General features: G+C 29.8%; 1 protein-coding gene across 1 annotated transcript; it reads left to right on the forward strand.

The window, feature by feature from the left end:
- Positions 1–205: 205 nt before the first annotated feature.
- Positions 206–6365, forward strand: LOC105621746. The gene is made up of 8 exons (XM_012203202.1): positions 206–331; positions 534–749; positions 1761–1930; positions 2699–3024; positions 3524–4149; positions 4715–5187; positions 5297–5544; positions 6169–6365. The coding sequence occupies exons 1-8, from the start codon at positions 206–208 to the stop codon at positions 6363–6365; spliced, it is 2382 nt and encodes a 793-aa protein (XP_012058592.1).
- The last annotated feature ends 4806 nt before the right edge of the window (positions 6366–11171 follow it).

Raw genomic sequence — 11171 nt, forward strand, 5'->3', positions numbered from 1 at the left:
GTGTGTGTGTGTGTGTGTGTGTGTGTGTGTGTGTGTGTGTGTGTGTGTGTGTGTGTGTACAATATACATATTAACATTTAACTAAAAATATTTAAATATATTTTTAATTAACACGCTTAATTTTTTTTTGTTAATCTTTGTGTATTTTTATAGATATCAACCATGATTGTTCAACAACACTAGTCGAATTGAATTATCCTTGGGAATGTCGGTCACCAGCGAGCCATATAGTGGGGAAGTGGTATCCCAAGGAATAATCACCAAGTTTAATTTTATGGAGAATGAACTAAAATGCGCATCTCCGTTAAATGAAAGTATCAGGGAAAGTCTGGTAAAGAATTAAATAGCTTTGAGAGAGATGTTTGTTTGTTTTTTTTGTAACTGAACTGATGTATACTTAATGTAAAATAGATATATGTAAAGTTTGGTGAAAGCAAAAAAGTTTTAGTGTAGTCCAGTGCAGCAATAAAAGATAAATCTTTGAATTGAAGTCAATTATACTACTATATTTATAAGATTTCTATTTTTTATAGACTGTCAATGAAGAGATAATTGTGAATGCTAATGGACATTTGCCAGGTAAAGTCAGTTGTCAGACCCAGTCTACTGTGTATTTTGAAGAGGATCTAGAAACTTGCGACGATACACCTGCTAGGTTTGAGGAATCCATAGATATTGTTCCATTATCAGATGATTCGTCAATTATCGAGAAATGGAATTGTGAAAATGTTGAAGCATCTATTTCAAAGGTACACATTCAAAAATCGAATACTTATTTTTAATAATCGATGAAGTATTATACTTGTGCTTAGCAGCAAATTGTGTTTACACAAACAATAGAATTAAAGGACTTCAGCCAAGTTAGATTTTAATTCTTGTTAAGTAATAAATATTATCAAGATAAGCGATGAAATTATCCCTCACCTATATTTTTGAATATGTAGTGCATCATAAAATATATATATATATATATATACATATTTTTTTAAATTTGTTTACCTTATGGTTTAGACGCGAAGCAACCTCTCAAAAATAATTTTTCATTTTCAAAGAATATCTTATACCTATCATTTCTTATATCTATCAGGTATAAGAAAAATATTTTATATAAAAGTTTTTTTATTCAAAAGTTCTGGTCTTTTATATTTCTTTATATTATTAAAATGGTATTCTCCTCCTTCTCAGTCCTATTGAACGTGGTGACTTCTCTCATATGCCCGTGATGCGCACATTGATTGTACACAGTCATATGGGATCTACAGTTTAATGTCAATTCCGAACAATTGATTTATTAGAGAAGTGCTCTTGGCAAGAATACTCTCGGCGATTTGCTTTCGAAAGAAGCTACGAGCATTCGAAAACATTTTTTAGTTCTGTCTGGGATTGAACCCGGGATCTCTGGCATAGATAGCAGTTTCGTGCGCTGCCTGCTACGCCAAACTCGCACTCCAAAACGATATATATTCACTTTTTTCAAAAATATCAAATTTTTTAATTTACTACTCATTCTCCAGGGTTGTTTCAACCTCTAAACTTTTAGATAAGCAGATAAAAAAATATGGATCTGTTTTTTTGATGTTCTACAATATATTCAAAGTTCGTAAAAATCGGCGAGGGGTAGTTCCAAGGATTCTCCTGTAAGTCGCTAAGAAGTCATACCAAATGGTGGAAATGTTACAATGATATGAAATATGTCATACGTTTTTACTCAATTATAACTTATGTAAGAATTATTACATATATATAAATACAATATACAGGAAAATGAGTTTGAGGATGATGAAGATGACGAGGAAACGATTGCAACTTTTGTCACTGCGGCGGGACAACAGTTGGCTCTCTATGCCGTGGAAGATTCGGACGAGATATTTGCTGTCGCCGTTTACGATGAGTCCGACGAACCTCCGACTAACTTCCAGTTTCTTATGAAGTAAGTCAATGAGAAAAATAAATTCACCCAGTTTTAGTTAAAAACTTTGATATTTAAAATCTATAGACGAGCATTTACCCCCATTTTCAGTTCATTAACCGATCAATCAACGTTTTCTAGTGACTGAAAATGATTTAATTCGATTTCTCATATTATTCTATAGAAAAACATCTATATACACTTTATTTTTTATGTGGTCGTTGAATAGTTATAAATAATTTCTTGTTTAAAAAATCTAAACTTCGAATAAAACTTCCGAAAAAAATTCTGTAAAATTAATTGGATCAAAATTTTTTATCTCTGAAATTTTTTTGTTTAAATCAATAGTTTTTAAAATAAAAAATGTCTAAATTTGAAAAATGATTACTTTTATGATTTTTTTTTTCTTAGAAAATTAGTCATCCAATATGAACAAAGGCGCATCTACGGCCTTATATAATAAAATTTTCACTAACAGTAACAGTATAGATCAAAATAAAATAAAATTCTTGTTTTAGTTTAAGATTGGCCGAATATTTCCATTTTTTATTCATAATTACTAATTGAGGAATCGAATTAAATTATTTTCAGCCAATAGAACATTGATTGGTCGGTTAGTGCACTTATTAAGCGATTTTTTGATAACCCGCTCAACTACTAATCTTCAAAATTTTTTCAGCATAGAAAAAAATAATTTCAATTAGATAATGATTAAATTGTAATCTCCCTGTCTTTTTATTTGGTTTTATATGTAGATTAGCAGAATTACAACTATGGCTATAATTACAGATCAGATGTGGAACGTTTAATAGGCGAAGGTGCCGTTCGAACGGTGAAAAAACCGTCGCAGATGAAAAAACGAGTATTTACTGCCAAACCACCAATGTTTTGTCATAAGGAAGAAGCGAACGACAAGACTTCTATCTGCGACGCATCAGTCAACAATGAGAAGAATATTGCGCAAGAGGACGGTAGCAGAATAGTACATAATTATGAAACTTACCAAAACTGTAGCGACAAGATTAATTTAGAGTCTAGTGATAGTGTTCACACAGCTGTCGATGAACAATCGGATATTACGTATCTCATGATGAACGACAGTTTTGTCAATATCGGTATGTATATAAATGTGAATGTAAAATGATAGTAGTTTTCTTTAATAAAACGAAATGTTTGTGGTGATGGTCGCAATCAGGTGTCACCAATGTAAAAGTAATAAAATTAATTGTTTTGAATTTTTTATACATAATTTATTCTGTAGAATTTCAATCTGCTCGAAGAAAGTATTGTTCATGTACAATATAATGAAGCTCGGTAATTTAAAGTGACAATTCTAATTATATCTAATAAATATCATTTGAATAAATACAAATGTAAGCAATTAATGCACATGATAACTTACGGAGATAATATTTGTTTTTTTTACATAATATATAAGAAATTTATTTTTATTTTAAGATATAAAGTAACATTTTTTTATAAAAATTATTTTATGCTATACAATTAAATTTAATACAAGACTTTTACTATGATACTATTGATACTTATAATAAGTTAGTATTTAATAGGTATTTATAAAATAATATATAAGGTTGGAGGAATACATCTTTTTAGTCGAACAACCAGATGGATGTGAAGATAACGTTGAATTCGAGGACGAATTGATCGAGCATTCAACAGTACAATACATCCTTTTAGAAGCCGATTATGAATCGGAATCGGAGTTAACGTTTGATGACATTCAAGCGACATTACAGAATATGAAGATTTCTCGCGAGAAATCATTGGAAATAAACGATAAAAAATCGGACAAATTGCAAGATGATCATTCAAATATCCAGCAAGACTCGCGTGAGTCTTCGATAAAGGAAGAATCATCGTTTAGTGAAGACGCATTTGAGTTGTATATGTCACCGCAGTCAACGATTGACCGAACATGCGTTTCCGTCTCGGAGGACGATCGACAGCGATTAATTGACACGTTGACCGATTCGCCACCATCAACAATGAAGATTATTTCGCAGACGCCACTGAAAGTTAAACGCTCACGTAAGCAGCAATTGATTTCAGTGGACCGTGATGACGGAGAAATCATTATTCAGCCAGCATCGATGATGAATGATGAATCGATCGGTAAGAAGCGCACAACTCGACGACGTCGATTGCCAATACGTGTTGCCATGGCTAATCGAAAGGGGATTAAGGGGGCGAGGCGAATTAAGCGGCCCAAGCGGCGGAAGGTGAATGCTCATAGAAGCGTAAATTACAAAAAACGATAACGGTGCATTAATTAGTATGCAAAGATTTTCTTTGAAAAAATATATTTACTCGATATAAAGAATTATACGTTTCGCGGGTTTTCTCCATAATACTCCATAATATTATATTCATTGAAGATTTTTTGAGGAATATAATTATGGAGTAAATAAATATAGTTTTCAAAGGAAATCTTTGCGTACTATTTATTTGCGCTGTTACACCTTCATTTAATTTTCTTCAATATTGAGGGTCTTTTTACAAATTTATTTTTTATTAAATTAAGATTCTTCTTGGAAATTTCAATATTCCTATTTACAAATTTAAATTTTTCAAGTTTTAGTATCATTAATTCTTTAATACTTATGAATTGTTTTCATTCAGCTATTCTATGATTATGATCAATCAGAAGTTATAAAATTAAAGTTATTGAAGCTTTTCAGAGAGTAAGAGTTGACAAAAAATAGTCTAAATTAATGAAACATTAACATTTTTAAGCATCAATAAGTCTTTATAACGACAAATTTTCTAATGTGTCGAAAATTATAGGTCGTAGAAATAATCGATCTGGACGTCGACGAAGAAGAGCAGCAGACGACACGCAACGTAGTGGAAATCACTCTAGATGACAACAAAGACAAATGTTCTAGTGACAAAGAGAACGAAATTATCATGGTGAGGGATTCGGATTCCAGTAGCAGTGATCACGAAGAAAACGAGAAGACTGAATGGGCCAGTGGCCGTTTGAAGCTCAATGGCGAAACACGTTGCGAATATTGTTCCAGAAACTTTCGGTACCGACGTACTCTCAATATGCATCTTTTGGTTTGCCAGAAAGCGCCAACGAATGCCCTCAATCTCGATAAAGGAAAACCGAAAAGCAAAATAAATAAGAAAATTAACAAGCAATTTACTTGTAAGATCTGCCAGGAGAAGTTTGACGCAGTCGTTGTCTTGGCGCGTCATGTTCGCTTAGTACATGTGCCGAGAAAAAAGAACGAGTTGAGCCTGTCCTCAGAAAAGTATGCAAATCCATATTTTTTTCTGATACATAGAATCACTTGTTATATATCATTTTATGTAAATTCAATATTCAGTTTTTTTTTTAATTTCTTGTCCTTTATTCGACAGATCTTCGAGTAAATCTTTGAGATCGATTCGAGAGAAAGAATTAAATTCAACGGAAGAAGAAGAATCGGATGACGAAAACAACACGACAGAGAAAGAACTCAGTATGCTTGCCAGGGTGAAGAGAAAACGAAAACAAAGAAATAACTACTCGGAGTCGAAAAAGCTCGATTGTGCAGAATGTGGCCGATGGTTTCCAAGTACTACTCTATTAAATGCGCATAGCTTGCAGCATGGCATTAAGAGATCAGGTATATCAAAAATAAGTGTTAAGATCAAAATTAAAAAAACGTAATTATTAGACGTAATTTGTCGAAGCTCAATATAAGACTGAATGAGAAATATTCTTTAACTATTATTCTTTAACTATTATTATAATTGAAACTTTTTATTTTCTTAAAGTTGTATGTGCATGTATATATTTGCAATGTGCATGATTTAATATTTTTCTGTATGTATAAATTTATTTAATAATTTACTTAATAAATTCAAAATTTATATAATACTACATTAATATATATAAATTTTAATATATAAAAATTAATATACATTTAATATATACTAATATACAATTTAATTTAATAATATACAATTAATATACATAAATTGGCTAGTTTCTTAATAAAATTAGATATTGAATTAAAATATTGTTGTCTGTACGTGATAAGCAACGAGATATAAGAGTGATAGTAGATTTGGAATCAGTAATTCGATTCTGTAACTTGTTAACGATAGTGTTGTTATTTTATTATTATTGCGCAAATATTATGCATGGAAAAAAACTTGCGCAACGACGATATAATGAAAAAAACGATACCGAACTGAGTTACAGATTCGGAGCACTGGAGGACTTACCTATGTTGTTTTGCTTATAGAACAATTACGCAAGTGTCACATCTGCAAGAAGTACATAAAATCCAGGTTACTATTTTTACGACATTTGAGAATGCACAACGATACACAACGCACTTCTGGTAGCTCATCCAAGATGGTGCGGCGGAAGCTACGCGGTCGGCCAAGCACGCGTAAAATCGCATCTCCCCGAAAACGGGGTCGGCCGAGGAAGTTCTGATCTTTTTCGCTCGTTCGTAACATGTATAATATTATGTTAATACCGCCGTCGTCGGTTGGAGTTCGTTAATGTATTTTATTTTTTTCTTTTCCGAAATGACAATTGATAACATCTCTTTTATTATTAAGACATTACCTTGAATGTAAATAGCGAGTAATGTCATGTTATGTATCATTTATATATCTCTTTCATCGATTTATGTTTGAAAATTATCAAGAAATCGAGAGACTCGACAAATATATAAATTTTTATTTTTTTATTTTTAATAAATGATTTCATGAAGTTAGGAATGTCTTGCGATTGTCATTTGTGATGAGTAACATTTTCAAAAAAATTCTTAAATCTTAAAAACTTCAAAATTTCAAAGTCATTTATTGAAACAGCAAAAAATTTCAATTTCAATATTGCTTTTGGAAGAATTAAAAATTTTATTACTGATGAGATGTAAATCAAAAGAAAGATTTCTTTTTGATAATATTCTCATAAAAAAATTGATTTCTATTTTCTATACAAAGTTTCTAGCTATAATCTGTTACTCCGAGAGACTTATAGACACTCCAGGATCTCATTGATCTCTTGTTGACATCCATAAAGTGCTCCAACGGATTTTTGTAAATAAAACGACACGATTTGTTAGAAGTTCGACGATGCAATTTATATATATATATATATATATATATATATATATATATATATATATATATATATTACTTAATATATATAATTATATATAATTATATATGTAATATATAAATTATATATATTATGTAATATATAATATATATAAAAAATATATGTACTAATTAATTAATAGGAAAAATACGCTGATAAAACTTAAGACCGTGTGTATAAACAATATGATATATACATTGTATTGACTTTCGTCTAATACAATAAAATGATGAAACAAGGCTGTGGATCATAGATCCTGAAACAAATCTGTTCTTTTCAATTATACTTTTTATATTATTTCTTTTCTGCACTTAAAATATGCAAAGCGAAAATTTAAATTATATAAATTATCGATTTAAATTTTAAATTATTTCGTATATTATAATTTTTTTACTAGAAAATATTTTTCTTCGAAATAAAATTTCGATAATACACATTTAGAATAATTGAACAGAACTTTGTGAAATTCTATTTTTTCCTGCTTATTGTCAGATTTGCATTAAAAAAAGAAACAGAAAATATTGAACAAAACATGCAGCTAAAAAAAATAGATATACTGCTAAAATATGAAGTCGAATCATGAGATTGAAAGAAATTAAATGAATAATGTTTAAAAAAATACATTTATTGTGTTTATAATAAAATAATAAAACAATCACTTCGAGAATATCTACAATACATTTTATATAGAGTACACAATTAACGTGATACTATATAAATGCGTTGAAACATTTTTTCATTAGCTAATTAGCAAAATTCGTTTTTCTAATATGTGATCAATCAAATGCTTCAAAACATTTATAATAAGATTTTAACTGCATACATACATCACAATAAAAGTCAATTTTCCAAAAAATGTGGAGTTTGGCTTTTCCAAGGAAGCTAATCCATTACGGTTTTATTTTTGTCCTTTTCCAGGTTATTCTATCCTCATAAAATTGAATAACAATCTGAGAACACTGGCAGACACCATATCAACTGCATCCGTTCCTTTCCTGCACAAACAAAATTATTAGGGATGCACTGGATCGTAAAATTATCGGATACCGGATATTCGAAAAGAATGTAACATCATATATACAGGAGGGCAATTTTTCGAGTTAGATATCCGATATTTTCCGGATATTTGACTAAATTCTGGGACATGTCTTTAAAAAAAACTAGAAAAAAAATTGTAATTTGGAACAAGAATACAAGATATTATAGTATTATGAATATGTATACTTATTTATAAAACATTTATATAATAAAAAATTAGCAATAATATAAAATTTTGGATATATTCTCGGATATTAATGATATCCGACTATTTGGTCAGATAGTAAAAGTGTCGAATGATATCAGATATTAAATATTTTTTTCCGATGCATCCCTAAAAATTATCTTTATTCATCAGCCATTTTTAAATTGTACCAGTTTAAATTCTTTATGCATTTCCTGAATACGTATTAAACATTAGAAATAGATGTATGAATGCAAATGAGTGCAGAGGATCACATTCAATCAAGACAAGTCTTGGTGCTTAAATAATATTTTTGTACACATTTTTACAATGTCTAGTTGAAGCGAAGTACACGTCGATTATTTATGGATCTTGACATACAATTGTAGATTAAAGCTGGATTACTACATAGTAACAAATTAAATTGAAAAGCAACTTAATATAACTAATGTGGATAAATATCTAAATACTGCAAAGAAATTATTATTAAAAAATATCACCTTGATCAGGATTTGAACTTCGATTTTTTTTATTCTTTGCAGACATCTTGCCAATTAGAGGCAGGTGATGACTAATCACGTTAACCAGTAGGACGTACTACATATCATTGTATCAAGTACATAAGTTTTCCATTGTCATCCGCTGAGCCAAGGATCTTATCTCCTTCCCATTCTCTTTTGAATTCTTGTATTCTGCTGTCATCTATTATCATCTCATCAGCACACATATCTGTTTTAATTTCTATATTATCAGAATTTATCTCGGTCTTGCCTATACGACACAAAAATAATTAATATTGCTGAGAATAAAAAAGAAAACAAGACTTATTCTTTCTTATCGCAAGGATATGTGAAATAAGAGAATGAATAAACTAAAAAAGATTGGAACTAAAATCGAAAACATAAAACAACATACAAATAATTAATATCGTTGGAAATATAAGTATAAAAATAAGGAAATTAACTTAGGAGAAGTATTCAGTAGACAGTACCGATCATTCTAATTCTATTCTTTTAAAATGTAATATGGCTTAGTCATAGTAAAAATAAAGTTAAAAAATGTGATTTGTAGTATACACAAAATATAAAAGAAAATTAGGAAAATTATTTTACCTAAAATTTATTATAAAAATTGATAATTAGTAAAAATAGAATTATAATTTGTAGTTGACATAAAATTCTCGTCCACTACCAATCGATTATTTATTTAGTATATTTTTAGGTTGAAATGATTAGAACAACAAATAGCTTTTCAATTTCTCATCATTTATTCGACAGATCTGCGAACAAATCTTTAAAATCGGTTCAAGAAAAAAAACGAATTGAACGGAAGAGAAAGAATCAGATGAAAAGAACAATATGATAAAGAAAAAATGCGTTAATCAGAATAAAAAGAAAATGAAAACAAACGAATAATTACTTGATAACAAAGAATCTCGATTGTATGGATTGTGGCCGATTTCCAAGCACTCTACTGCAGCGCAGCATAACACTAAGAAATTAAGTATATTAAAATCAAAATTATATAAGATTGAAAATAAGAGAGCAATCTTATGAAAATGAAGGTAACGGAAGAGTTATATGAACAAATGACAAATTTCAATATAAGACTGAATGAAAAATATTCTTTCATATATAAGGTTGTTCGGAAAATTTATTTCAAATCTTTATGACAAAGCCACAATAACACCAAATAACATCAAAATGAGTCGTGAATAATTGAAAAGTTGATTTTTCATAATCTTTGCTATTTCATAATCCAGCTATTTTGATGTAATTTATAACGACTTGTGCTTTACTTGAGAATTATCTCAGATATAATACTGCACAAGAAAATTTCAGAAATTAATGCACAGACTTCGAATAGTCACAATGGAGATAGATTTGTGCAGAGTAATGGCGAGTTCTTTAATATTCGCAGATTTTAGTGTAGGAGGTCCTTCAGTAATAAAATATTGCTGAAGGATCTGAAGGATAGGCTAGACTCTGCAAATGTTAGACCTTCTGAGATCGTCCATGAGGATAATTTTCCACGTTGAAATTGCCAGCTTCGAATTTTCGATATTATCTATAAATTGTGTAGAGTGATTTTTATCAATAAAAACATCTTCATAGGAGAAAATATCAGTCAAAGTTTTCGACGCAATGCAGGATCATTTGTGAAAATCCATCTGATTCTTCGTTTTTTCACTCGATTTTGCCAACATAGTTGCATTTAAAAGAGCCTGTGATTGATTCCGTTACCTTATCAAATTCACAAATCCGACGAAGTTTGCTGTCAAACAGAATTAGAGTAGAAGAGTCCAGTCAATGTTCTAATTTAAAAATAACGTATGTGTAGTTACACTTATATTTGATTTTCAATTTTTTCATATACTCAGTCATCATCTAATTGATTCTGCCATTTTTTAAGCATAAATAAAAAATCTGAGGACAGCAATGATCAGACTCTTAGAATAACAGAGGAAATAGTCTAGATCCACAATTTTGCTTTAAGAGGCCGCAAGAAATTGACTAATTATGGTCGAATTTGAAAACCAAATTGTCGATTGTGATTGATCAATTTTTATACAGCTTCTTGGCATCTTGAAGTAATGTTGTAGATCTATTTAGAAGCACAATATGAGTATTAAAATTTTAATCTATTAAAATTTTACTGTGTATTCAGGTGTAACTGCAGATTTTTGAAATCTTAATATTTATTTCAGTTTCTATTTTTTCCATTTTTGCACATTCTCTTATTTTTAGGGACACAAAATCGTTTGAACCATCCTCGCTTAGCGATTACCATGGTAACGCAGAGCGCAATTTTGAAACAAACTTTCCAAACAATCTAATAGAGTCACAGACGAGATATTGTTAAAGACAGCTGGCTAGTAGTATTATAGCGGTATTCATAGTCGGTTTTTATTT

This window comes from Atta cephalotes (genome assembly GCF_000143395.1).
Source record: "Atta cephalotes unplaced genomic scaffold scaffold00037, whole genome shotgun sequence".
Classification (NCBI taxonomy): domain Eukaryota; kingdom Metazoa; phylum Arthropoda; class Insecta; order Hymenoptera; family Formicidae; genus Atta; species Atta cephalotes.

Coding starts and splice junctions, on each gene's coding strand:
- LOC105621746 (XM_012203202.1), top strand. CDS start 206: ATGTCGGTCACCAGCGAGCCATATAGTGGGGAAGTGGTATCCCAAGGA. Junction 750..1,760: donor TTGAAGCATCTATTTCAAAG/GTACACATTCAA, acceptor TACAATATACAG/GAAAATGAGTTTGAGGATGA. Junction 1,931..2,698: donor AACTTCCAGTTTCTTATGAA/GTAAGTCAATGA, acceptor CTATAATTACAG/ATCAGATGTGGAACGTTTAA.